General features: G+C 48.0%; 10 protein-coding genes across 10 annotated transcripts; 7 read left to right on the top strand and 3 right to left on the bottom strand.

Moving 5' to 3' along the window:
* Window positions 1-864: 864 nt before the first annotated feature.
* FSUBG_12824 (quinate permease) lies at window positions 865-2,678 on the top strand (the record flags this gene model as incomplete). The annotated part of the gene is made up of 5 exons (XM_036677651.1): window positions 865-967; window positions 1,015-1,041; window positions 1,092-1,192; window positions 1,248-2,460; window positions 2,527-2,678. The coding sequence occupies 5 exons, from the start codon at window positions 865-867 to the stop codon at window positions 2,676-2,678; spliced, it is 1,596 nt and encodes a 531-aa protein (XP_036531712.1).
* Window positions 2,679-4,843: 2,165 nt separating this feature from the next.
* Window positions 4,844-6,808, top strand: FSUBG_12823 (amino acid permease NAAP1; the record flags this gene model as incomplete). The annotated part of the gene is made up of 5 exons (XM_036677650.1): window positions 4,844-5,018; window positions 5,083-5,378; window positions 5,429-5,883; window positions 5,933-6,356; window positions 6,419-6,808. The coding sequence occupies 5 exons, from the start codon at window positions 4,844-4,846 to the stop codon at window positions 6,806-6,808; spliced, it is 1,740 nt and encodes a 579-aa protein (XP_036531711.1).
* A 557-nt stretch (window positions 6,809-7,365) lies between these two features.
* Window positions 7,366-8,311, bottom strand: FSUBG_12822 (uncharacterized protein; the record flags this gene model as incomplete). Its single annotated transcript, XM_036677649.1, has 2 exons — window positions 7,366-7,384; window positions 7,761-8,311. The coding sequence occupies 2 exons, from the start codon at window positions 8,309-8,311 to the stop codon at window positions 7,366-7,368; spliced, it is 570 nt and encodes a 189-aa protein (XP_036531710.1).
* A 681-nt stretch (window positions 8,312-8,992) lies between these two features.
* On the top strand, window positions 8,993-9,706 carry FSUBG_12821 (uncharacterized protein; the record flags this gene model as incomplete). The annotated part of the gene is made up of 1 exon (XM_036677648.1): window positions 8,993-9,706. The coding sequence occupies one exon, from the start codon at window positions 8,993-8,995 to the stop codon at window positions 9,704-9,706; it is 714 nt and encodes a 237-aa protein (XP_036531709.1).
* An 866-nt stretch (window positions 9,707-10,572) lies between these two features.
* On the top strand, window positions 10,573-10,926 carry FSUBG_12820 (uncharacterized protein; the record flags this gene model as incomplete). Its single annotated transcript, XM_036677647.1, has 1 exon — window positions 10,573-10,926. The coding sequence occupies one exon, from the start codon at window positions 10,573-10,575 to the stop codon at window positions 10,924-10,926; it is 354 nt and encodes a 117-aa protein (XP_036531708.1).
* A 278-nt stretch (window positions 10,927-11,204) lies between these two features.
* On the bottom strand, window positions 11,205-12,013 carry FSUBG_12819 (uncharacterized protein; the record flags this gene model as incomplete). The annotated part of the gene is made up of 2 exons (XM_036677645.1): window positions 11,205-11,879; window positions 11,936-12,013. 2 exons carry the CDS (start codon window positions 12,011-12,013, stop codon window positions 11,205-11,207), a joined length of 753 nt encoding a protein of 250 aa, XP_036531707.1.
* Window positions 12,014-12,668: 655 nt separating this feature from the next.
* FSUBG_12818 (uncharacterized protein) lies at window positions 12,669-13,645 on the top strand (the record flags this gene model as incomplete). The annotated part of the gene is made up of 2 exons (XM_036677644.1): window positions 12,669-13,207; window positions 13,318-13,645. 2 exons carry the CDS (start codon window positions 12,669-12,671, stop codon window positions 13,643-13,645), a joined length of 867 nt encoding a protein of 288 aa, XP_036531706.1.
* Window positions 13,646-14,286: 641 nt separating this feature from the next.
* On the bottom strand, window positions 14,287-15,144 carry FSUBG_12817 (ubiquinone menaquinone biosynthesis methyltransferase ubiE; the record flags this gene model as incomplete). The annotated part of the gene is made up of 1 exon (XM_036677643.1): window positions 14,287-15,144. One exon carries the CDS (start codon window positions 15,142-15,144, stop codon window positions 14,287-14,289), a length of 858 nt encoding a protein of 285 aa, XP_036531705.1.
* A 1,517-nt stretch (window positions 15,145-16,661) lies between these two features.
* FSUBG_12816 (phosphatase ous to the C-terminal domain protein) lies at window positions 16,662-18,455 on the top strand (the record flags this gene model as incomplete). Its single annotated transcript, XM_036677642.1, has 1 exon — window positions 16,662-18,455. One exon carries the CDS (start codon window positions 16,662-16,664, stop codon window positions 18,453-18,455), a length of 1,794 nt encoding a protein of 597 aa, XP_036531704.1.
* A 2,384-nt stretch (window positions 18,456-20,839) lies between these two features.
* On the top strand, window positions 20,840-27,304 carry FSUBG_12815 (AGC PKA kinase; the record flags this gene model as incomplete). Its single annotated transcript, XM_036677641.1, has 11 exons — window positions 20,840-20,880; window positions 20,939-20,962; window positions 21,007-21,459; window positions 21,718-21,751; window positions 21,887-22,997; window positions 23,050-23,875; window positions 23,931-26,067; window positions 26,213-26,342; window positions 26,382-26,427; window positions 26,509-26,846; window positions 26,902-26,968. Coding segments are annotated over 11 exons (5,207 nt in total), but the record flags the coding sequence as incomplete, so codon positions are not given.

The following is a 27,304-nucleotide window of genomic DNA, read 5'->3' as shown; positions in this document are numbered from 1 at the left end:
AAGCAACAGCCAAGATCGGCAGTCGTTACAACGCCGAGACAATAACGACTCATCTACAGAGGTCTTCACTGGCGCCAAGTAAACGCTTGTAAAAGTCCCTATGGGAGAATAAAGCACAGGGTAGTATTCGCCATAAGCAATCGACTGATTCAGGTGGGGAAGAGGTGCGTCTCGGAGCATAGTTCTGTTGGCCGAGGGCCAATGGCGTTGGAGCGGAGACAGTAACGCTCGAATTTATGCTTGAAGCTTGTAACGGGAGCTAAACTCTGAATGGCGGGCCGTTTGGTAGATCTCCAAGAGTTGGCAATTAGACCCTTACGATTGAGGGACTTGGCGGGGAGAGGACTTTGTAAGAGGGTATTGAGAACAGAGACATTGCGATTGCTGAATCGCCCAAGGGTCGATGTTTGACATCTATGAAAAGCCTATTCGTGAGAGTACTGATGTAAGGTGTTACACGTACGTCATCAAAAATGGTGACATGCTATCAACGTTCGCAACCCATATGAACAAAATACACACGGAAATGCAATCTCATCCCTCTTCACCACGGAAAAGCACCCTTGACCATCCCCTCATCCCAATCTTGGCAACTCCACACTCACACCCACGATACCTTGTTTGCCTACCCCACGGGGAAAACGTGGAGCAAAATAGACCCCGAGCTTCTTTCCAACGGCCCAGCCACTGGGACAGCAAGACATCGTCATCACAAAGATAAAAAGGCCGCAGTGCCCCCGTGTTCAAAAGAGGGGAAGACAGAGACTTTTGCCAGGTATCTACTCACTTACCAGCTTTTGTCTTTTGAGAGAAATCTTTCATCTTGATATCTTTACTTATAACTTTGTTTTATTTCGATAATCTATGGGCTGGAATACTCATGCGTCGGGCACCAATGATCCGCCTGAGGTGCGGAACTGGCGAATCCACCTGATTGCCACGGTGGCTAGCATGTCCGCCCTCGCCAGTGAGTTCCCAAGCTGTTTTGACAAGGCAATGTACTGACTTAGACAGTCGGATATGATACTTCTGTTATTGGAGGTTTGTACCACTCACCTGTGCTCTATGATAGACCCGTGTTGACCAGATAGGTACCATGGCATTGACCTCTTTCATGAGAGACTTTGGCCTTGACCTCGTCGAAAAGACCCAACGCGACACCATCCAGGGAAATATCGTCTCCACCTTTCAGGTAACCTCTCCTCCCCCTTCACTCTGTTCTCTTCCCTCTTCTCTAACATATCAAGGCTGGCTGTTTCTTCGGTGCGCTGTTCACCTTCCCCATCGCCGAGAAATGGGGTCGTAGAAAGACCATCATGGGCGCAGCCCTAGTCTTCCTCCTCGGCGGCGCCCTCATGACCGCCGCTAACGGCAACCTCAACATGATCTACGGCGGCAGAGTAGTCGCCGGTCTCGGCCTCGGAGCTTCCTCCCTCACCGTCCCCGTATACATCAGTGAGACAGCCCCGCCGTCCATCAGAGGCCGTCTCGTGGGTATCTTCGAAATCGCCTCGCAGGGCGGCGGTATGCTTGGTTTCTGGATCAACTACGCTACCGACCGCACCATCGATGTCAACACGAAGACCCAGTGGATTGTTCCCTTGGCGGTACAACTTCTCCCTGGTTTGGGTCTTGCGCTCGGTATGCTTTGGTGTCCCGAGTCGCCGCGCTGGCTAGCACGTGGTGATCACTTTGAGGCGGCGGAGAAGATTCTCGCGCAGATTAGGGGTCTTCCGGCAGAGCATGAGTATGTAAGGAGGGAGATGGGCGATATTCGTGCGCAGGTTGAGGAGCGCAGTACGAATAAGATGAGCAAGAAGCAGCAGTTCAAGAAGCTTTTCCAAAAGGGCGTGCGTAACCGCATGGGCATTGGAATGGCTCTCATGTTTCTGCAGAGTTTCACTGGCGTCAACATCATTACCTACTACGCGCCCCGTATCTTTGAGAGTCTTGGAATTCCAGGTACTTCCCTGAAGCTCTTCTCCACTGGCTTCTACGGCATCTCCAAGACCCTCGGTATGGTACTCTTCACCTTCTGGGTCGTCGAGAAGGTCGGTCGTCGGAAGGGTCTCATCTGGGGTGCTGCACTCGGTTGTATTCCTATGTGGTATATCGGCGGGTACGTGATGCAAGCCGACCCAGCAGCCGCAGCCGCAGCTGGTGTTGTGAACCGCGACGGCTGGGGATACCTCGCCATCGTGTGCGTCTACATCAACGCCATCATCATCTGTGCGACATGGCAGGGCATCACATGGACTTACGCATCCGAGATCTTCCCTCTCGACATCCGCATGCTCTGCGTCGCCATAACCACAGCCGACACATGGCTTGGTTCATTCATCATCGCGCGCTCAACGCCCTACATGATCTCCGACCTAGGCTACGGCGCCTACTTCTTCTTCAGCTCGATCCTCGTGTGCATGGGAATCTGGGCTACGTTCTTCGTCCCCGAAACAAAAGGTGCGTTACATTAACCAATCCTTCTAGACTTATTCTACAGCATGGCTGACATGCATATTTGCACAGGTATCACCCTCGAAGACATGGACGCGCTATTCGCCAAGCCCGTGTACAAAACGGTCTGGGCGCAGATGCGCGGTAAAGCGGTCGTGGAAGAACATCGCCCCGAGTCTCCATTCGAAGACGACGAGAAGGCGCATGAGCTAAGAATACCTTAGCTTCCTCGCTCCGCCGGGGTTTTTTCTTTTTTGCAGCCTTAGATAAACAAATGAGAGAGCTTATCGGCTGCAACCATTGGTGTCCCCCCCTGTGAAACTGCTACGCCGTGAATGGGTGGTGTGATTCTGACTGCCGTTCCAGAAGGGGACGTTCTCTCCGAAAGGTAAAAAGTCGTGCCTTTTTTTTTAAGTGATGACAGCAGGGCCCTTCCATGTCTCTGATCCGCTACGGCGCTTTCTTATTTCGACCGCAACTCTTGTCTCCCCTCTATCCATAATATTACCGTGTCGCCTACACACCCAAATTCCATAGATACAGTGCTAGAGTGCTTTGTTTACCCCGCAAAGCTTCCCCAGACTCTGACGTAGATTATTCCCAAGTTTGGGATTTCCATTTGTCATAATAACACCTGGGCCCTTTTGCTAGTGTTACAGTGAGTGGCTTTGTACGTGCGGCCGACCAGCTGTTCGCCAAGAAAAGAGAGTGGTGATGTTATTGGTTTGTGGATTGGGGATAACCGCGGGACATTCCCCATTGGGGACCCAATTTGGGCTTTTGTGATTTCTTCGTTTTTTATCACTGCCAAGACTGCCCGGCTGTCTTGGCGCTGAGGAGAAGGGGTTGTTGTTGGATGGTGAGAGAGATTGCGGTTGTAATCTTACCAGGTTGAAGTTGGCCAAGAGATAAGGGAGAGTTTCGGGGGCCGGTTGGAGAATGGAATGATCTTTTGTCTTGAGATACTCTCACTTAAATGAGAAGAATGCGTGCAGGCGTGGTGATGAAACTGAGACTGTCTTGAGGAGTGTTTGTCCTGACTCAAATGCCAACCAATGAGACACGCTCTAAATTAGACACCAACAGCCCCAGTTACTCCGTTAGCTTTTTAACAATATTTAACGTAATAAATTCCCACTTTGCCCGATCGCATCCCCGGATTTGCACGGCCAATCTCAATGAGGATGGAGATAATGCATCTCAGCACAATTGGCTGACCCAGCCACCAACCCTAATCGTTAGCTGATGATTGGGAATAACCTCCCCAAGTCATGTTTATCTCCTTCCCTTTCAAGATGATACAGAATCGCTTGGCGTCGGAGGCCCCAAGCGTTCGGGATCTTTGACAGATTTCTCGGCAAAAGCTGGGCGTAGAATTTGATCTTTGGAGGCGAGTTTGGGGTAACAGTAACGCTCAACGGTAACAAATTGTGTGTAACATTTGTGAAAATGATTGCTCGCCACTAAATTAACAATTGAGAGCAAACAAAAAAGCCAGCGCGTCATACCCACCCATACCTCGTGATAAACATTTTAAGCTTGTTGCTTAGCTCGCCCTCCCAACCAGCGCCACGGTCCACTCGTGCATGAGCGAGTCTGAGTGAGAAACGAAACCCCAAATCAGACCAAGACATGCGCCAAGACGGACCCCAACCCGTCCAATCCTCCAGTGAGAAGATCGATCGTTGCACCTTCCGTTCTCAGTATCATGTCCGTTGCATACAAGTTACAAGATTGGATCACGCGTTGGACGTCAATTGAACTCAAATGTTGATGTTGATGTTGATGAGCGGATGTCGGGTAATGCACTGAGGCTGCCAAGTGCGGGGCAGTGGCCATCACTGTAAATCAGCCCAGTTAGCGGTCCTCACTAACTAAAGCGTCAAAGCTTCCTGGGGAAATGGACTTGATGACCTTGGTAAAGCAGCATGTGCTAAGAGGAGATGTAAAGAGGCATGGTTTATTTACACGACATGACATGGAACACTCAGAAATACAACACATCAGCTGCAATTATATTGGAGACCTGCACCAACAGCGCCTGAGTTAGCCCCTGCTCGAGGGGATGTTGCATTCTCCCTCCATTTGCCTCGTTTAGAACTACTTGGCAGCTTCTCTTCCTTCTCGTCTCTTTGATGGGATGCTTATCATGTCTTGGCACACCACCACCTAAATTCCAATCCCCATCTCCTGCCCTTTTCGCAATCGCCTGTGTTCGTGTTTGTGTAAGGTAAGGTAGCTTAGCTTCCTTCCCTGTAACACAAAAACGCCTCCGCTCCTCGGAGATAAAAACCACTGCCCATCCCCTTCCCTCTTCTCGTCAGGTTTCATTCTCTCTCCCTCACCCCCAAGCTTCTCTCCTCTTCATAACAACAGCTTTTCTGTAACAATGACCTCGAAGGAGGAAAAGATCGACGCCGGCAGCACGACGCCCCCGTCGCCTGATCATGGCCACGCGCACACAAAGGATACCTTCACTGGTGATATGGAGGGCGTTCGCGATGATTTCCGCGAGGATGATTTCATGACCCGCAATGGCCTCAACCTCAAGTCTTTCCAGCGCCGTGAGTCGCATACACTGTCCACCGCTGCCAATTGACCCCCCTAACATTCTTTTTTTTTTTACAGGTGACTACGGCACTGGCGTCGTTGAACTCGATCGCTCCATGAAGAAGCGCCATCTCCACATGATCGCCATTGGAGGTTCAATCGGTGCTGGTTTCTTCGTCGGCTCCGGCGGTGCCCTCACCAAGGGCGGTCCCGGCGCCGTCTTCCTCTGCTTCTCTATCGCTGGTATTATGATCTTCAACGTCGTCCACGCTCTCGGTGAGCTCGCTGTCATGTATCCCGTCTCTGGTGGTTTCTACACCTACTCTACTCGCTTCATCGATCCATCCTGGGGTTTCGCCATGGGCTGGAACTACGTGAGTGTCGCTGATTCCGTGTCGCGCAATTGAGATGCTAACGTTCCCAGGTCTTCCAATGGGTCATCGTCTTGCCGCTCGAACTAACAGTCGTCTCTTTCACGGTGCAATACTGGAATAAAGACATCAGCGAAGCTGTCTGGATCACCGTCTTCTGGCTGTTCATCATCATCATCAACATCTTTGGTACCCTCGGATATGCTGAAGAAGAGTTCTGGAGTTCCGTCTTCAAGCTCGCTGCCATTGTCATCTTCATGATTGTCGCCATTATCCTCATCTGCGGTGGTGGCCCCTCCTCCGGCGACTTCGACACGTATCAGGGTGCCAAGCTCTGGTATGACCCCGGCGCCTTCCAGAACGGCTCCCGAGGTTTCTGTGGTGTCTTTGTCACAGCCGCCTTCTCTTTCGCTGGTACTGAGTTGGTCGGTCTCGCTGCTGCTGAGTCTCGCAACCCCGCCAAGGCCCTCCCCGGTGCTATCAAGCAGGTCTTCTGGCGTATCACTCTGTAGGCTTTACCGAAGGCCATTCTCCCGTCTCATGCTAACATGCAACAGCTTCTACATTATTGGTCTCACCCTCGTCGGCATGCTCGTCAGCTCCACTGATGAGCGTCTCCTCAACAGCGCCAACCCTTACAAGGATGGTACCTCTCCCTTTGTGCTCGCAGCCAAGGATGCTGGTCTCAAAGGCTACGACGATTTCATGAACTTGGTCATCTGCGTTTCAGTCGTCTCCATCGGTGTCTCTGCCGTCTATGGTGGCTCCCGCACTCTGACTGCTCTCGCTGAGCAAGATTATGCGCCCAAGATCTTCACATACATTGATCGCTCAGGACGACCTCTTGTCTCTGTAGGCTTCAACCTCATCTGGGGTGGCCTCGCCTATGTTGTCCTCGCCTCATCTGGCGGTCTCGTTTTTGACTGGCTCCTTGCTGTCTCTGCCCTTGCTGCCCTCTTCACCTGGGGCTCCATCTGCTACGTAAGTTTGAACTTGAAGTCTTCCTTTGATCCATTTTACCTTTTACTGACCTTGTCCTGTAGGCTCACATCCGTTTCCGCTCCGCCTGGAAGAAGCAAGGCCGAAGCCTCGACCAAATCCCCTTCAAGGCTGCTGGTGGCGTTTACGGCTCGTGGTTGGGTCTCGCCCTCTGCTTCGCTATTCTCGCTATGCAGATCTTCGTCGCCGTCTGCCCTCCAGGCAAGTCAGGTTATGGTAACGCCGAGGACTTCTTTAAGGCCTGCCTTGCCATTCCTGTCGTCCTCCTTTTCTGGGTCATCGGCTACTTCTGGAAGAGGCCTCAGTGGCTCACCGTTGACAAGATCGACCTTGACACTGGTCTCCGTGAGCACGACTGGGACGAGATCAACGCTTACCGTGCCAAGGTCGCTTCTTGGCCCGCTTGGCGCCGATTCTTCCACAAGTTCATGTAAGAGCTCAACGTCTCTTGTCACATGAATACGGAAAGAGAATGGTCAATCTGTGTAGTTAGTCCCTCTTATTGAAGATTCTTAGTTTATACCCCATCAATCTACTAGTTGCTAGCTTTATTCAACAAATACTTGCAATGTTTTATGATTTTTCTTATTGGCTTGATTGAAATCACTCAAGGGCAAGTCAAATTACCAGAAATATGATAACAGTTAGAGAGAACCGTTCCGACATCGCACCTCGAGGCTGGAGTTGTCGTTCTGAATACAAGTTGCATGATCCCTAGTTTCCCTCAGGGTTCTGTCAGATCAGCCCGACATCAAGCTTGCGCCTGAACTTCTCGCGTGAATAAGTATTCCAAACCACGACCATAACTAATGCTCTCCTCTTGTAAACTGTTACCATTTCCTTTCGTCTATCATCTTCTTATCGTCGACTTGGTTATCTCACTACAGAAAACATTGGCCGTATTCTTTACTCAATATTTGAACCTCTTCCTATGGAACTGTCCTGTCTTGGAGATTTCTTTACATAGGTACGCGGAAACTCCGGTTTCCCCCTACAGGACAACCGGTTTCCTATAATTTCTGTAGATAAGGTGGGCTCTGTGAGTCATTCGACAGATAATATCATCTCTTGGGCGGCAGTGCCAACCACAGTCTAATTTGGTGGCGGTAGCTGTGATCTGGGTGATCCTCTCGACAGCCTCATTTTCAAACTACATCCACAATCGTGGAGAGCATCAATTCTAAGCATAAGCTGAGTTTAATTGATACCATAGGTTATAATCTAAGCTAAAGGTAGTACCGCGGGTATCCAAAAAGCCATCAGATGGGCTTACCCATTTATTATACCATTCACAACGCGCGAAACTGCGCAACAAGCAAATAAAAAACCACAACATACATCAAACCCGAAAAACCAACAATAACCCACCCAAAAGACCCAACATACGCCACCAGACTAAGCGCCATAAACAAGAACCCCGTAACAATAAGCAGATGCAACGCAGCAGAAACAACAAGCCCAGCAGGCGTCCACTTCCTTATCGTCTCCTCGTCAATCTCACCCTTTGCCTTCTGTCGCATCAGCGCAAGAAAACTCCCGCTATAGCCAGCCAAAGCAATAGACACTGCAAATGCAAGCCACGATACTGAGAGGAACAGTCGGACTGTTTTGAGAGTAAAAGTCGGCGTGGCCCAGATGTCGGCGGGGTCGGTCATTTCTCCGACTATGACGGCGAATGTTGAGGCGCCAAAGACGGAGATGGCGATCATGGTTACGACGAAGAAACGAAAGACTTCGAGGTCATCGCTGTTGGCTTTGGTTGGTGAGCGGATTGAGTCTGGTCTCGAAGCTTGGTTTTCGAGTTGGTGGATAACATGATATAATATCTCCCGGGAGAGTTCTTCTGTATTTTTTCGATCTTCCTCTGCGTTTGTGATGCTTTGGCGAGGTGTTGTGCTTTCGATAGCTGGTTTGTTGGTTTCGACTTTCGCAGACATTGTATGAAATAATAATGTATAAATGATACTCGAGCTTAGGTAAATTTTCAAAAGCCAGTGATAGCCTGGTGATATAAATGCAAATGCTCTTCTGTATCTTTAGTTATAAATATTCTGCTTTGTATGTCATATTACACGCCTGACTCAGCCCAGTAATTCTGCTGGCGAATACTACTCCGTCGGTGCATGAGACTTCGCCTTTTTTTAACTGTCCAACCCCTGTCTCTGACCACCCATATTGAGGACCCCAGAGGAGGAATTCTCAGCCGCTGGTAGGCGCTGTCCTGGAAGGGTGGGCTAGCTGAAATATTTGAACCGAGTGCGAGCGCTAAGCCTACTTGATGCGGGGAACTTGCTGACTTGCGAGGAAGTCCGACGGACATACCAGGATATACTTGGTGCTGCAGGGTAGGATGCGATTGGCTGCTTGTGTGGCTGAGTGTCACAAGGCTGTGCCGATTGAGAATCGATTCAAACATTGACTCTGTCAGTTGTGAAACAATATTAAACATAGAAATATAAATAAATGTAATAACCTCCCACTTGATTCAAATCTCAATATCAAATAAGCTGGTAAAACGCTTCCCTAATCCATTACTTCGAACCAAATCTCTCATCCCTCATATCTCAACACTCTACATCAATCATCCCTCACAGATTATCACTAAAGTCCCCATCAAAATGTCAAACAGCAGATCTAGAGGACCACCACTCCCCAGCCTAGTACAAGGCTCATCGCTTCAAGCTCAATTACAGCGCGAAGGCGCCCAGATCTGGCGAAACAACAACCGTCCTCTCATCGAACACATCATCAACCACACAACTCCCGGCTACGTTACAAAAGTTGTCTGGCTCCAAGAGAAAAGCATCATCGAGCACGAATACCTATTGGTGTGCGTCAAGACCAACGACGGAAGACTGTCCTGGATGCGTATCGAGCGCATGGGCGAACTACCCATCGGCTCAGCATCTAGCAACGCTCTCACGGACCAGGCACAATTGGTCGTAACCCTTGCACCGTCGCGAGAAAACCTCGTCTGTGATGATAGGGTTCTCGTGGAGGCTGATCTGGATGTCAATGCGGCGCGGCTGAGTGACATTGCTAAGCTTATACTGATAGTGCACAATGAAGAGCCGCAGTATCATCTGCAGTGGCATAACTGTTGGTGGCTTGCGCGGGTGGTCATGCAAGTAATTTCAGAGACGTATATGCATAGTAACAAGAAGCAGAGGAAGAAAGTTGTTAGTCGGTGCGACTCTTCGCATAGCAAACATGTCTTGGCTATGAGTGCTGGAGGACCATTTGCGGGGATCGGCCAGATGGCTACTATCATACATTTTCGAAACCGGAAGAAGAGGATCATGACCAACTTTACTCAATCTTTATACAGTTAGCATTATTGCTGTTTTGGCAGTGTCTAGCAACTCGGAGAGGGATGTTCTTTTGTTGATATAGATGAGGCTGCATAGCGAATTATACCATTCTATCATATCCCATTATACCACCGATCACTAAGATAAAACAAGACCGGAGGTTCCGGGCATGAAACGTTACCTAGCTTTTACGCTTTTTGGTATAGATTACGAGCTTCTGTAGATCCTCATTCTCAAAACATGATTTATACTTTAAACCGTCAAACTCAGGCTATGACTGAACGAATCTGCCGTAAGTATTCTAGTGGCCCGAGGTGCCTGATCTCAACACTCTATGGACATTATCTTCGGATGAAGCGGAACAATTGAAATCAAGGCGGTCACTGAAGCATAAGCAAATGAAACCATAAGTACGAAACCTTCACAAGTAGTAGCTGCCGCTCAGGTGATTGTCGGCAGTTGTGGATTAAATTTAGAACTCGCTCGGATACTAGTCCGAAGGCTAAGAAATCGGGTAATTGCTTTTAATGCCCAAGTTGCAGACGGTGAAAATAAGTTTCAGCCACGGGTTTTATTTTTAATGCGGCAGTGGAAATCACGAAGGTCCAAGCATCTTACCGACTTTACTCTCGAGCCTTTGCAGGGATTTGCTATTATGCGGGGGGTACAAGCTTTCAGCCACAGGTCATAGCTGTAAATGACACACCAAGCAACTCAATTCTGCGTTCCATTTGCTTTCTTGATATCTCATTATATATAAATATCATTCTATTCCACTTCTTGAAAATATATCATCACTCAGTCACATTCTCTTCAGCCTTTTACAACATCTCCAATCAGCCAACTCAAACCAACTTATCCAAACAACCACCAAATAACTCTTCATCATGCGTTTCACCGGCATCTCAGCAATCTTCCTCGCCGCTCTCGTGACCGATCACGTTCAGGCCAACGAGCGCTGCACCAACCAGCTCACCAACGACTGGTCCCGTCGCTACGAAGCCTGGTCTAACTCCTGGGTCCCCAATGCCGATGCCGTCTGCGGCAATCTCTGGAATAACCTCGGTCAATACCCTGAGTGTGCTGGTGTGAGCGACCAGTACTGTGGCTACGACAACAGCGGTTCTTCGCTCGTTTGGGCGTTTACCACTGGAAGTGGTTGTGAGGCGCGATCTGTCATGGATTCTTGGTACTGGGCTACTAAGAACCAGTGGGGCAACATTGATTGCAGACAGGGATAGACGGTGAGCTTCTCCGTGATCAGGGAAGATTTATGGGCTCTGACTTATGGTTTTAGGAGACGGGTTTTCACGGTTTCGGGGAGGAGAGAGGGTTCTGTTTGGATTGATAGGCACCTAGCGATTGTATACGTGCGGCTAAAAGGATGCCATTGGCTGTATAGGGTTGCTTTAATTCACACACTTAATCGAGACTGCATACGAGTTTGGAACTATTGTGATTGTTGACATGTACCAGGCTAGTAGAGAAGTGGCCTTTCCCCAGCCAGGAATAGACATTCTCATCTTCGAACAGGCCGTCTTGGTAGTAGCACGCCATCATGCTCCAAACATTTTAGATGATTCCGATACTGACGAAGCAGCGACTTTGTTTTGTTCTTCGCCGTATACGCAAGCTCTTCTTCAGTCTGATCAAAGTCTGCAGATTCCAAGTCGACAATCATGATTTTATCCTTTCCCTCATCAGCCACAAGATGGAAGTTGTCGAGTTTCGTATCATCGTGGCAAACACCATATTCATTGAGCGAAGTCAAGGCTTGATGCAACAAGGGCTCTATAGCTTGCTCATCCAAGACGGCGCCCTCGGGCGTTGAAAGACTAGACCCTCCGATGTCTGAAAGTATGAGGGCCCGGGTATTTGCATACTGGATGGTGCCGTAGAGCTTGGGGATTGTGAGGCCTTGAATAGGTCGCAGTCTGTTGTACGCGAAGATTTCATGGTCAAATTCCTCTTCCCAGTTCTCTTTTTGACGTTTCAAGACGATATTTAATGGTAGAAACCACTCGGGAAATTTGGTTTGCAGCCATGTACCGGTGGCTTTCGACATAATCTTGAACAAGGATTGGATTATTCCCCCAATGAAAGTCTTGCGAATCTTCAGTCGTAGGACATTGAGATGAGCATGATCTGATGCAGCTCCAGAAGCTCGAATCTTTCGAGTGCCAAATCGTAATCGCTAGTGTCCAGCTGGTTAGTACTTAGAGGAGGCGTCGGGTAGGCAATGTAGCTCACAATGTCTGTTTGAAGTACAGCATCTCTCTCCACGTCATCGCCCGACTTACTTGTTAGGCTGATACCAGAATATTCCATCATCAAGTTGAGCTGAGAAAGTAAAAAAGAAGAAATGTGTTTTGATGGCGTCTGTGCGTGGGTGCTGATGATATCGCGACGCGTCAAACATTCAGCACGAGAAAGAAGGTGTTCGCTGGAGAAATTGGCAAACGCGGCTTAGTCAGCACCATGACAACACCAAAAACCTCCAAGCACTTTGGTATCCGATATTTACAGAACGCAGGGTGTGGAATAATGGCTCAAAAATAGGATATAATTATCCCCGCCTTACTTCATACCAATAGGTAAGCGCCTGACGTTCACGAAAAAGGTCAAGTCAATTTCTGCCTGCTAAGCCATGGTGCCAACCAACACCAACTACAAGGTTTCTTAGTCACATGCCATGGGCTATTGGTTCACCGACGTGTGTTGGTCGACTTGTTGTTTCAGAGTTCCACTATCATGAGGCTGAGCATGGCAAGCGCCAGACAAGACCTGTTTATTGGTACTTTTCTAGGACCTCAAATCGAAGTGTAAATAGTTTACCGCCGAGAGGTCAAAAACAGTAAATCCAAGTCATCCAACAGTCAAAGTTGATGCATATATACCTCGTAGTCTCAGCCGAACCTGACAATTAATCGATCAATTCAAGCAATACATTCCTAAAATTTCTTCCTCTCTCTTCACTCGTACAATGTCCATCAATACAGCTCAGCAGCTCATTTTGCAGCATTCAACAAACCCAGTCAACAACCCAGGTTATGAAACCAAGACGGATAAAGCCTGGGCGCGTGCCTACAAGCCTATCAAGAGAGTCACTTCACACACTATGACTGGCGCAGATGGCATGACTTATGCCGATTTCGAAGATGCCTTCCTTCCACTGCAGGCAGACGACGAATTGCGTTTCCGACAAAGGGCTGTGCCACCGAATAATCGGCATTGGAGGCTCGAGACCGAAGCAGACTGTGAGAACTGGTTTCACACAGAGGTAGTCAATGTTGTGCTATCTGCGTGGCATGCGTATCCTGCAGTGACTCAAACATCTCATACAAAGCCTATTTCGGAGGAGAACATAGCTGAGAATGTTGATTGTGTATTTTCTGTTAGAATGGGGAATACCAGGCGCACTGTAGCTATCGGAGAGATGAAACGCAACCTTCTAGAAGAAGACTGGCAAGATGGTACGATCGTGTCTGCTTCTCAAAAGAAACTATCGCAAGAGCTAAGAGGGTAAGTCGTGTATTCCCTAAGCCTTTTCTCTTTTGTCTTTTCTCCTTTTCCCCTTGGACCGATTACTCGTGATTCCTTTTGAAGCGGGCCGCCGACTAATACACTTATAGATATGCCTACAAGTATCGATGCCCTCAGGTCTTTTGCTTCGACGGTAGCCTACTCATCCTCCTACAATTCAGAGCATACAGACTCGAAAGTCTCAAGGACGAAGCATGCCTAGTCGACTGTTGGACGATTCCCATCGAGGGAAGTTCCTGTAGTCTCCGGTACGGGCTCTATCGACTCTTGGCACAGGGCTGGAGACGATGTCAAGGAGAGTACGCACCGCCATTCACAGTGGGAGGGTTTGTGCCGTGCTCCAGGGAGTTTTATACAGGGCTGTCTATCTGGGAGATTAATGGTGGGAGGCAGAAGTCGCATCCTACCGGTTATTAAAGGGATGTGCACAATGAAAATGGAGCTTTGATATGGACTCACAGTGTGAATCCCACAGAATGGGAGACTGGGGCGTTTTGGTAATGGCTAGCAGGTCAAGAGTTGCTATAACTCAATACTATTTCGTTGCTAGGGATGTTCAACATCCAGTATTTAGACTAGGATAGGCAAAACCTAGGATAAAGGCCTTAAGGAGCGAAAGAACTTGAGGAGGTTTAGAGTACCCATAGTCGGCTTTTAGTCTAGGCGGCTTTTTTTTTTTCCCAAGAGGGATTCTGTCTCAACTGTCAGGATTCGCATTTGTTGGGTCTTTCTCACTTTTCCGTTTGTATTTGAGATAAAATTGTTAATCACTGTTGGACTTGTTTTCTATATCAGCCTCCTGCACCATGTCTGGAGGGCTGGCCATAGAGGACGAGGGCTGGGAACGCTTGAGTGATTGGGATTAATCGACGAGTTTCCAGGTCTTTTAGAACGACCGTCAAACTTGGATTCATTGAGGATCATATTTTCTGAAACCTAAAATGGCTTCTGAGCACTGAATATCGATATAGATACCGGCCAAATCCGTAACACGTTGTACAAACCATCTAATCTACTTTTGGCGGTTTCAGGACGAACCTGCTCAATCAGGAATGAACTCATGAAGCTGGTATACAGCCAGATCCCTTGTGTGCAACAAAGATAGTTCCTGTCGCCTTAATACCAACACCAGAGCCTGAGGGTCTAGTAAATGGGACCGCTCGCGCCCGCACAATCCTTTTTATCATCTCAGCGCCCCTCTCCCTTTCTTCCTCACTCCAAGACTTAAAGACTTTCGAGCCGAACCCGTGGGTTAAAAGATCAGCGACTCCGTTGGCCGTCTCGCCGCCCAGATGCACGTCAACTGCAGTGCTGGTGTGCACATCGAGCCCGGCACTTAACAGCACGGCCTTTGTATGCTCAGGGTCGAGCCAGATGTCTGGAACCGGCGGCTTGAACGGCGTATCGTCTGGGCGTATCTGCGCCTGAACCTCCTGAATGATCTTGATATGTCCCATCACGGTCCAGCCTGTGACGACGGCCACTCCGTCGGGATGAAGTGTACGCGCTATCTCTCTGGCGCCCTTTACCGCGTCGGTGAAGTACATAAGGCCAAGGTTCGTAATGGAGTGGGTGAAGGTGCCGTCAGGAAAGGAGAGTTCCTCGCCAGTCATAACGGCCGTGTGGACGTTTGAGTGGGCAGAAAACCGATCCCTAGCGATGCTGACCATGTTCTCCGCGACATCGACGGCGTGAGTCTCAGGTTGGATCCCGGACTTGAGGATGATGTCGGTCACGATGCCGGTGCCGCAAGCGTTGTCGAGGATCTTGGACTCGGATGTCAGCGGTTTTAGGGCCGCGATGGAGGAGATGGCATGATGTGCGAGTTCACGGGTAGCTCCGCCAGTAGTGGCCTCATACTTTTCTGCAACCTTGTTGAAGTGCTCGGTGGGTGTGAGCTTGTGAGCAGACGACATGGCGGCAGAACAAATAGTTGAAGTACGAGTTTAAGATGGCACTATCGACATATTGTGACGGGTTTGCAGATTTATATTTCGTATCGGACTATTGATAATCGCTTTCGGGTTGCGGACATCCCAGTAATTCTCCAATCATGTTTGGAAGTCGAAGGAATCACTACCTGTTTACTCATCATTGCGAGTCGGACGATTATACTTAACCTGAAGAGGGTAAGGTAGTAGGTAAAAGGTTGTGCCACTCTTGAGCGTTTATCTAGAATAGGTATAGTCTCTGTTTGGTTCCCTCCACTCCTGACTGAAATGTAGAAACCCTCCGCGGAAGTTTTGTGTATAAGATCACCCGGGTACTCCACAGTTTCACTGCTTTTCGTGCTTTAGAATATTTTCTTCACTCTTTTTTATCTTGTCACTTCTCCGACTATTGAAAAGGAAAAAGGGGCGCAGTCATTCGTCATTTACAACGGCGCTGTCCCCTGCGAGGCTTCCCGGGACGCCAACAAATCCGACCTACCGACTCTCAGTGTACACGATGACCCCTCAAGACTCAATGCGTGCTTAGAGAACAAGAAAAGGTTGTAAGACTGTAATAAGCGACTTCTAGTCGACCTACGCATGGCGAACAGCACACCGATCTCGCAGGCGACGTGATGTTTTGGAAAGAATAGACCGGTGTTCCCGAAATTTCCAAGCATTCATCAATTACCCTTCCGCCATCATATTATAATGACCAGGTCTGCTTGATCTGTCCTGAATCTTTACTCGCCGACTCTCTTAGCGTTTCAGCTTTCAAGCAAACAGCTGGCAAGAAACCATTCTTGACGCGGACGCTGTATTGACGCGGGATCCATCGTGGGAGCTAGACCTGGCTTCACTTACTTCAACTGCACTGTAGCTATTGTCGTAGTGAAACTAAATCTTATAGAAGGGTACTGGCAAGATGACAATCGTGTCTGCGTTTCGGGACGAAATCTCACAAGAGCTAAGAGGGTAAGTTAACGCATTCTCTGCGATTTCTTTGAACCGACCCTCTTGGTTCGGGTGTGTAAAGCCACGAGCCAGCCCAAACTGAGAGGTACGTAGATATTGGTGTCCTCGGGTCTTGTGCTTGACTTATTTTCCCGCAGCTCAGTAAATACAGACTCGTCGACCTCAAGGAGGCGGCATGCCTTGTTAACTGTTATACGTTGCCAGCAAAGGAGATTAAGAGTATTCTCGTCAGCTTTTGGCTAAATGTTTGTCAGCAAATCACTTTACGATAGATAATCATGTTTTAATCCCCCCAAAGGTTTGAATAGCGTAAAGTGTTCGGTCTCAACACTCAGCGCAGTCCATCCCACTCGGGTATCCCACATCATCCGAGTGGGATGAACAACCCTTATCCAAGGATCAAATTTGTCAGTGCTGATTATTCCTTTCCCATCATACAGTTGCGATACTATATATTGTCCTCTCCTGCTTATTCCAGAGTTACTTTTGGTCAAAGTCTAAATTACCTATAGTTGGACATAGTCATCATGAGAACAACCCGCACAGGAACCGCCTCTGTCTTAGACACAACTCTGACACGCCTCATAGACGATGTGATAGAGAATGGATCGAGTTTTCTTGCAGACGACGAGAACTTGCAGCATTACAAGCACCACTTGAGCCATCTTGAGACAGCATCAAATATATCACTGCTCCGAGAATGTTTATGCGTGCGACCGCCTTTACCGCTTTTGCCAGAAGATCTACTTCAAGATATCGATACCATCCTCGCGCGGCTTCACCAGCACAAAATTGTCACTCCCATTTCCTCACTCCTACCATCGCGGATGCTTCAACATGATGAACATCGAGCAACCAAGATTCATCTCTGGAGAGGCGATATCACCACTTTGACTGGCGTTACAGCTATTACGAATGCCGCCAACAGCCAGGGCCTGGGATGTTTCCAACCGACGCATCGATGTATCGATAACATCATCCATGCTGAGGCAGGACCGCGGCTACGGGAGGAGTGCTTCCAGCGGATGCAGGCCAGAGGAAAGCAGCTTCAGCCTGGGGAAGTGCTTGTCACTGGAGGACATGCGCTCTTCGCTTCTTCGGTGATGCACACCGTTGGGCCGCAGCTTAAGAGAGGTGCCTCGCCTACTGAGACAGAGAGGAGGCAACTGGCAAAGTGCTATGAGTCAATTCTTGAAGCGCTGGAACTTTTACCGTGTGAGGAAGATGGAAGCAAGTCAGTTGCTCTTTGCTGCATCTCGACAGGCTTGTTTGCATTTCCAGCGGATGAGGCAGCTGAAATCGCAGTGTCAACCGTCACGTCTTGGCTTCAGGAGCATCCGTCAACGACGATTACAGATGTTATTTTCAACACGTTTACCGAATCGGACACCGAGATCTACTCGAACCTTCTTGGTCCTTCCCCAACAAAAACACTCACACTTACCAAGAGCCTTCCACACGGCTCTCTCAACTTAGCGCGTGACTGGCTCTCTTCAGCAGATGCTGTCCTCGTCACAGCCGGCGCAGGTCTGTCAGCCGCAGAAGGCCTGGACTACCACTCTCGAGACCTCTTCAAGCGGAACTTTCCGGGTTGTCTCAAACTCGGTTTGACGTCATTATATAGCGTTTTTGGCTTTCACGACTGGCCTTCGGAGGAGCATCGCTGGGGATATTTCTTCACCCATTTAAACATGGTGGTCAACTGGTCCAACACGCCGACTTACCAGACTTTGATCCCATGGGTGAAGAGTTTTGGGCAAGATGCATTCGTGCGCACGTCAAATGCAGATGGATTGTTTCTCGCAAATGGCTGGCCAAAAGAGCAACTTTCTACTCCGCAAGGCTCGTATGGGTATTTGCAGTGCCTGAATAACTGCAGAGTTGACGCTGTCGTGCCATCGGCTCCTTTTGTAGCTGATGCCATGCCTCACATCGATAAGGCGACGCAAAAGCTGTTAGATTCGAGCAAGATTCCGTTGTGTAGGTTCTGCGGCTCAAAGATGAGCATCTGCGTTCGAGCAGGTTCGTGGTTCAATCAGGCGCCTTTCAAAGAAGGCGAGGCTCAATGGAAAGCATGGAAGTCTCGGGTTCTAAGAGAAAAGAAGAACCTGGTAATTCTGGAGCTCGGCGTCGGGACGAATACTCCGGGTGTTTTGCGATGGCCGAATGAAGATTTGGTGATGCGAAGTGACGGGCGAGTCAAGCTCATTCGAGTTGGCATGGGCCCAGAGGCGATGGTGCAATGGGAGCAGGAAGACGAGGGTCTGAGCACTTGTATTCAAGGCGATATCGGGCGCGCGATTCCTCTGTTGCTAGAATGAAGCGCCAATCGCCAGTCATTTATAGAAGAATAAATAGAAGCCATAAAGAATGCAGATCATGACTGCGCCTCAAAGACAGCCCTACGTTAATGTCATGTCGTCTTTCAGCCCATTCACGCGTCATCAGCTGCAGCGCAAAAGAGGCGCATAACGCCAAGCGTGGGTACCACTTCAGTTGACCGGCATATCCGCGTGGCTGTGAAATTTACCGCCCCAGCCTTTCTACTAAAACCATCGCGCTCCTCAGCCCAGTAACCTCATCTTCAATATTTCCGACCTGTCCGCACGATAATTCGACAAGTTACCACGGTATGGTAGTGTTATAGCAAAAAATGGGACTGAATGCCCTGAACAAGCTCGCAGCCGCTGGTGAGGCTGTTTATCAGAACCTCTCTAAAAAATGGTGATTTCCGAAAAGCTCTACCAGCGGATTCAAGTTACTGATTGTGGATAGGGATGAGAGAAAGCGACGACAGGCAGAAGAGGCATGGCTTACGAAACACGCTGAAGAAATCCGTCAACAGAATGAGTTTCTATCTCTCGTCACGAGTAAAGTCACAGGCGACTCAGCCCTCGAAATGGCACCTCTAAAATGCAACCCGCGCGAAACTCAAAGAGCCGTCTTCCTCGTCACAACGCCAATCTCCTTCGGCGTGCTAGAAGTCTCACAGTCAAGCTACAAATTGTTAGCGAGACATGTCGGCATGAGTCTGAATAGCGTGAGTCACTGGGCGGTGTGTGTTATCGATAGAGGGCTCGGGAAGTGCTATTGCTACGATTTGATGAGCGATCGGTTGGAGTTGACGATGTTGGGGAAGAATTACTTCAGGGTGGCGGTCATCACGGAGGAGTTTGTTGAGACGTGGAGTTCGTGCTATTACATTGGCGAGACGACCAAGACGCATGAGGAGATTCAAGCGATAGGTAAGTTACACAAAACCGAAGTGTGACAAGCATTAACGTTTGGTCAGGACAACATCACATCGGACTCAATCCTCGGTACAAACTACTATCGAATAATTGCCAGCATCTGGTAGATAGTCTTGTCAAGGAGCTCTGCAACGGCAAAGTAATCAGCCAGGCAAAACTTGATGAGGAATTATCGCTTGCGTCGCCAAAGATTGCACGCGACTTGCTTGTTGGGAGGATAAGGTCGAAGATGGAGGTTGGTGGCGAAAGCGAAGACAGTCCTTCTATAAAGGAGCATTTGGAGGCGATCAAAAGTCATTGGAGCGACAGAAAATAATTGATGATGATACCCAGGATAGTTCGATGATTAGGCATTAAAATTGTTTGCTAGCGCTTTGGCATTAAAAGAAGGTACAAAAGGTAAATAACAGAATAGAAATCGACTTATGAGATTAATACTTACAAATGATAAAGATATCAGTTACGCGGTGCTCTATATTGTAAAGTTAATCATACCTGTGAAGATAATTACTGGCGGGTCAACATGAGGCGATAGCGACATGAGTGATTAAAGTTTGCTGTACTTGTATATAGTACAATCTCTAGCTCTGCTGTCACCAATAGCTATTCCTCCGCTTCGGAGATCTCCCCGAATAGCTCAGCTGGAAGAGCGTTCGGCTGTAATTGTTAATCTGACACCGAAAGGTCACTTGTTCGATCCAGGTTTCGGGGAGCGCAAATTCTTTTTTGCATTTTTTTACCCTTTCTTTTATTCCAGCTAATATTATTCTTAACTCCATGCTTCCAATTCTCACCTTATTATGCTTCTTGTGTCATTCGTGCCACTTGGCATGTATCTGGATATTAGGCAAATGCGATGCTGTTTAATAATGAGGCCCGGTTGGATTAATTAATTTTGAGCGGTCTCAAGCGCTGAGATCAGAATGTGCTGATACACGTCATCTTTTGATATGGGGAGGGTGCGCGATGGTCAAGTTGGCTATTAGTCTCGTGAGATATTAGGCCTTTCGCTCCTCGCTTCCCGTCCGTTCATGTCGGTTCTCAAAGCTATTATCGTTTTGTAGACACGCCTACCGCAATTCTAGCATTTCTCCCACCAAAAACCATTGAGAATATTTGCGACAAGGTATTTAACTTATTGATGTACATCAATACTAGGCTAACAATAATAGCTAGTCGACATCGACCTCCAACAGCTCTCGCTGACGGTAGAATGCCTACACAAAATAACCCGTCACCAACTCTAGCACTCCCTGACTATTCACCCGTATCCCGAGAGCGAGCGACATTGCATAAGCCCTTATAGACCACCGCAACCTTGTCTCCAGTATACGAAAGAACTTCTTTTGATCCTGGTGTCGACGCAGACCTCTGTGCAAGACACTCAAACTTTACCCTCAGAAGCTTTCCGCCCTCTAACCCAAGACTATCGCCCATAGCCTCCAAATATACTGATGAAGAGGAACGTTCTCGCTCAAGTTGCCCATGTAACCAAGTCAGTCACTCGCGTGGATACATCGCTTCGAGGCTGTGATATTGCTGAATCGTTTCAGTGACGGGCAACTCGAGTCGTTCAGGTATGAGGCATACTTACTTGAGGGAAATTTCCAACAGATCTTAGTTGGAACTATACATCGTGTATACCCTCTGAGATCCCCGAAATTCTGAGTCTCAAGTACCCCTTCATCCAGAGTCTGAGCCTCGTTACAGACCCTTTCTCTAGCAGATTCAACCGCTGGAGTCAAACATCTGACCTAGATCTCTCGGCGTTTCGTAGCCTTCGACGACTTATCTGGAAAGCACCTATGGGCTGTCATTTCGACAACATTGCTATTCTAGTCAAGACTAATGCGAGGCAGCTGGGGGAGCTGGAATTGAAGCTGCAGGGCTGGTCCCCAGACCGAGAGAGCCTTGAGTCCACGACTATTCATCACGAGGGCAACCCTGAAGTATGGAATGACATACCAGCGAGCACTGTGCTTGCTAGGCAGGAGTTTGGTCTCGAAGGCATCGCCCAGGAAGTACCTGAGCGAACACAGTTCCTCGTTAACTCTAGTGGTCTGAGGCTTCTGTTGTGCGTGCTGGATAGCCTTACTATCCAACATGATGGAATTGCAAACACCACTTCAGCTCAAGACTTAGTTCTCTTTAGTCCTTTAAATCAGTCTAAGTCGGGGATATAAACGTCTTAAATTCAAGGCCATCTAATATTTGGATTAGTAAAGAGCGTGGGGGGCAACGCATAACTAGTTAAAGGGTAGAACTCCATGGCAAAGAGTAGGAAGGAAAGCGGAGTTTGTATACTGTACGAGGCTGACTAAACTTAGCACAGCCTGATTTTTGAGTTGCTGCCTAAAATCAAGATAGTCAATAACCCCGCCTGGTGAGCACATCATAGGCAGAAAAGGCGTCGCGGGGAACTTGCTTATTAGCTCCCCACTGATTTCGGAGTTTTAATATCTTGAGATCGCGGCATATACTGCGAAAGTAACAACTTTTAGCACAACCCTATCGGTTACCTCATGGCGAGGCGCAAACCTGAATCGGAGGATGATGAGGGCTTTTTGAGAGCTGAGAAGAAGAGGAAGACCAAGGAAGAATCCGTATCAGGACCCAGCACCTTGGCTCCCAAGTTCACAAACATTGACTACGTGGTTGGTTGGATTTGTGCCATAACCACTGAGTATGTCGCTGCGCAGGCATTCCTTGATGAGAAGCATGAGGGACCTGATTACGTTTCTCCTAATGACGACAACATCTACACCCTAGGAAAGATTGGGAAGCATAATACTGTTATTGCTGTTTTACCAGATGGAGAATATGGCACAAATTCGGCAGCCAGAGTTGGCAGCGATTTGCAACATACGTTCCCTAATGTCCGCATTGGCCTCTTAGTTGGAATTGGTGGCGGTGCGCCAACAAAACATGATGTTCGCCTCGGCGACATCGTGGTCAGCGCCCCTCGCCAAGGGCACGGCGGAATCTTTCAATATGATTTTGGTAAGACAGTCCAGAATCAGTCCTTCCATACAACTGGCTTCTTGAACCAACCGCCTGTGCTTTTACGAGCGGCTATGAACGATCTCAAGGCGAAGTATGAGGTCGACGGTCACGACATCGAGGGAGCAGTCCAGGCCCTTCTTGATAAAAGACCAAGGCTCAAGAAGAGATATGAGAAACCTGATCCAAGTAGCGATAGACTGTTTTGCTCTACAGTTATTCATCCGCCAGATCATGAAGCAAGCTGCGTTGAGGTTTGCAGCGATGATCCGAAAGACTTAGTGAAACGACCTGCCCGGTCAGAAGATGACATGCTTCAGGTTCACTACGGGTTGATTGCTTCATCCAACCAGCTTCTCAAAGACTCTTTGGTCCGAGATAAACTTGCTAGGGAGAAGAATATCTTGTGTTTTGAAATGGAAGCTGCTGGGCTAGTAAATCATTTCCCGTGTCTTGTTATTCGCGGGATATGCGATTATGCAGATTCGCATAAGAATAAAGACTGGCAGGGCTATGCAGCTATGGTAGCAGCTGTATATGCGAAGGATCTATTGTCCAGAATCCCGCCGAGCAAAGTCGAGTCCCAGAAGAAGATTGTTGATATCATGCAAGGTCAGTTCTGTTACTCTAGTCAAATTACAAGGCAATATTAATGCGTTATTAGATGTCAAAGATAAGGTCCAGCAAGTATCAAAAGCTCTGGATAAAGTCTTGCATAAGAAACACGACGAGGATGACAGTGAGATCTTGAAATGGATCTCGCCTGTTGACTACGCCCCCCAGCAACATGACTTTCTCAAACGTCGACAGCCAGGGACTGGCCAATGGCTCCTGGAATGTGACGAGTTTCAAGAGTGGCTCAAGAGCAGCAAAAGAGGACTGTTTTGCCCAGGTATTCCAGGATCCGGGAAGACGATCTTAACAGCCATCATTATAGATCATCTCTGCACAAAGTTCCAAGACGAAAGCGACATCGGTATTGCTTTTATCTTTTGTAACTTTCGAAGACATCATGAGCAGAGGCTAGAAGACCTACTAGCTGCTTTGCTGAAACAATTGACACAGCAACAACTCTCCGTACCAAGTAGTGTACGTGAGCTTTACAGCGGCTGGAAAAACAAAGGAGTACGCCCCTCCACCGAAAAGCTATCTATGGCGCTACAGTCTGTGGCCGCTCTCTTCAGCCGTATTTTCGTTATTCTTGATGCTCTTGATGAATGTCAAATCGCCAATGGTTGTCGTAAGACTTTCCTCGATGAGATGCTCAGCCTACAGGCCCGTTGTGGCATAAACCTTCTTGTCACGTCCCGCTTTATACCCGAGATCGCCGAATCGTTAAGGTCTCAGACATCTCTAGAGATCCGTCCGAGTGATGAGGATGTGCGGAGATATCTTGATGGACGTATGTCACAATTACCGGGGCTTGTACGTCACGATCCGGCTTTCCAGGAGGAGGTCAAGGCTGGGGTGATCAAGGCTGTTGATGGAATGTTTGTACCCGAATCATATTCGTTTAGTGCTGATTACTTACTAACAGTGGAATAGGTTTTTGCTGGCGCATCTTTACATGGACTCTTTGGACGACAAAATGACAAAAAAGGCCGTCGAGAAAGCTATAAGTCAACTGCAGAAACGGAATCCAGGACCGAGTGAAGAAAAGAAGATGAATGTACTTTCAGAAGCTTACGGCCAAGCGATGGACAGGATCAGGGGTCAGAAAGCAGGTATTCGACAGCTTGCGGAGCGTACCCTTTTGTGGATCACATGCGCCAAAAGACCACTGACTATATCGGAACTCCAACACGCACTTGCTGTTGAGCTGGAAACTCGTAATATCGATGACAAGAACTTCTCTGCAGCAGAAGATATGGTCTGTGCTTGCGCCGGTTTGGTTACGATCGATGAAGAAAGCAAAATCATTCGCTTGGTGCACTATACTATGCAGGACTACTTTACAGAGAACCAAGACCAGATATTCTCAGACGCCGAGAAAACCGTCACGTCTATTTGCGTCACATACCTCTCATTTGATGCCTTCCACTCCGGTCCATGTCTAGGGAACTATGATTTGGAGCAGCGACTACAGCAATATCCTTTCTATGATTACGCGGCGAAGAATTGGGGACATCATGCTCGCGTCTCATCTTCACAGCCGCGAAGGTTGCTTCTCGGTTTTCTAGACAATGAAGGTAATCTGATGGCTTCCGACCAAGCGCGACAGGCATCGAAGTTGACTGGGGGTGGTGTTGAATACACGAAAATGACAGCGTTGCATATTGTCGCGTTTTTTGGACTAAGCGATCTCATCATCTCTGTCGGTGAACGATATGACCTATCCGTGAAGAACTCGGGCGGCCAAACATCACTATCTCTAGCGGCGGAGAATGGCCACAGCTCTGTAGTCAAGTGGCTAATAGAGCAGGAAGGCGTTGATTTGAATACCAGGGCGTTTCGATATCTGTGGACTCCACTATCGCTAGCAGCATGCAATGGCCATCATACTGTATGTAGGCTTCTACTGGCCCATGAAGGGGTAGAGCCAGATCCAAAAGACTCAGGTGGCAGAACACCGCTGTCTTGGGCTGCAGGAAACGGACATACGGATGTGGTTGAACTATTTCTGGCAAACCGCCGGGTAGCAGCAGATTCAAAAGCAACATGGTTCTACAAAGGCAGAACCCCAATCATGTGGGCCGCTGCCAATACGCATTCGGCTGTGGTGAGCTTACTCTTGGGTACTGGGATAGTTGACTACAATTCTACCGACGATGACGGCCGGACATTACTTTCGTACATGGCCCAACACGGAAGTACAGAATTAGTCAAGAGGATTCTCACTAGAGAAGGTATCAACGCCGACTGGAGGGATCAGATCGGCCGAACCGCTTTATCTTGGGCAGCGCAGAACGGCCAAGCAGCAGTTATCCAGCAGCTTCTCGCTAGGGATGACGTTGATCCAAACTCCAAGGACAATAACGATCGAACAGCACTGTCGTGGGCAGCTCAATACGGACACGAGGCAGTAGTGAAAATGCTTCTTTCGACCAGCAATACCGATCCAAATGTCAAAGATAACAATGGACTGACACCACTGTCTTGGGCTGTTCGATGCGGCCACGAGGCGATGGTGAAGTTTCTTCTTGACACGGACGGTGTAGATCGAAGTATTAAATACAAGGATGCGCAAAATCGTCCAGTTCTACCTCTTGACAACAGGCGGAACGAAAATATGCAGAGCCGTGCAGTGATATCCCTTGACAAGAGACGGAACGAAGTCATAAAGGAGCCTTACAGGCATGGTTTCCCCGAGGAAGAGTATTTTGACAGAGAGGCGTCGCCCGATGTCGTAGTACCCCTACAGTGGAGAATCCTGACAATCGAGTATTCACTGGGCATGTTCAATATCAACCAGACAATAGGCGTGGGAAGCTACTCTCGTGTCTATTTGGCCCGGTTAAAGATCAACAACCGAGCCTACTTTGCCATCAAAGTTTTGAAAAAGTCACATGTTGTGAAAACGAGGCAAACAAGACACACTCTAGATCAAAGAACTATTCTCTTCGATATCGATCACCATTTCTTCGTCAGGTTATATGGAACGTTTCAAGACGCGAGAAATCTCTATATGGTCATGGAGCTTGGAGAGGGTGGCGAGCTTTTATCGTTACTACGCCAGGTCAAGGTACGTCCGCTGAAAACCTTCAGATTGGCTTCGAAGACCTTTTCCAATCTCATTTTTGGCATAAAATAGCAATATGAATGGCGCTGACGATAAGACAAATGCTTAGCGATTTCCAGATAGGGTTGCCAAATTCTATTCTGCTCAGCTGGTTCTAGCAGTGGACTATCTACATTCCAAAGACATATTACATCGAGATCTGAAACCAGAGAATATTCTGATTGATCGACTTGGCTATATCAAGATTGCCGATTTCGGTTTCGCCAAACATGTTCCAGGTAAGACATGGACATTATGTGGAACATATGATTATCTAGCTCCAGAAGTCATATTGGGCCAGGGCTACGGCAAGTCTGTTGACTGGTAAGTACACGCAAATGAAGAGTGAAGGATGCACTATTTTGCTATCTGGATGAGTAGCTGACAGTGTGCTAACTCATATAGGTGGTGCCTTGGAATTTTGACATATGAGATGCTCTGTGGCTATACTCCCTTTGCGGACGAATCACCGCTCTTGACATATGAGAATATCCTCAAGGGGGAGGTCAAGTACCCTAGCCATGTCAAGAATTCAGCGGCCCAAAACCTGTTGACAGGTTTAATCACGAACGACCTGGAACGAAGGTTGGGTACTGAACGGAATGCTATATCAAACCAACATGGGAATCCTTGGGACATAAAAAAGCATCCGTGGTTTGGGGGAATTGATTGGAACATGGTAGAGAACAGAGGAATAACTCCACCTTGGAGACCATCGACCTGGCCAGACAAATGCTACGAAGGTCAGTAACAATTTATTTTCGCAATTTAGACGAAGCTCTTGCTAAGATGGTTCAGAATACATAAAGCAGTTTGCTTGTTATCCTGAGCATAATGAAGTATTTGCTTCAGAAGGAGACTTCAGGTAATTTCAAGTAAATCCTATTGTCAAACCTTATTACTGATACTGCGTTAGCTACGGAGACCTATTTGAGGACTTCTCTAGCTGTACATGATTCCAACTTGTGAGATGAGGTAGTATGGTGGATGAAAAGATCTCAAGGTACATCTTGGAAGTTGTTAAGAATTTAGAAGTAATATCTATATAACTCATTACCTAAGCCTAGTATATTAAATAAAAGGCTATAATATAATTAATATAATTAAAGAGATTTTGTAAAGAAAATGAAAAGTAATAATACTAGCCTTTATAAAAATTTTTAAAAAAATATAAATAATACTAATTATATTAAACTAATAG

Source organism: Fusarium subglutinans (assembly GCF_013396075.1).
Source record: "Fusarium subglutinans strain NRRL 66333 chromosome Unknown NRRL66333_c0000292, whole genome shotgun sequence".
Taxonomy (NCBI): Eukaryota; Fungi; Ascomycota; class Sordariomycetes; order Hypocreales; family Nectriaceae; genus Fusarium; species Fusarium subglutinans.
This window is presented reverse-complemented; position numbering and strand designations above follow the sequence as displayed.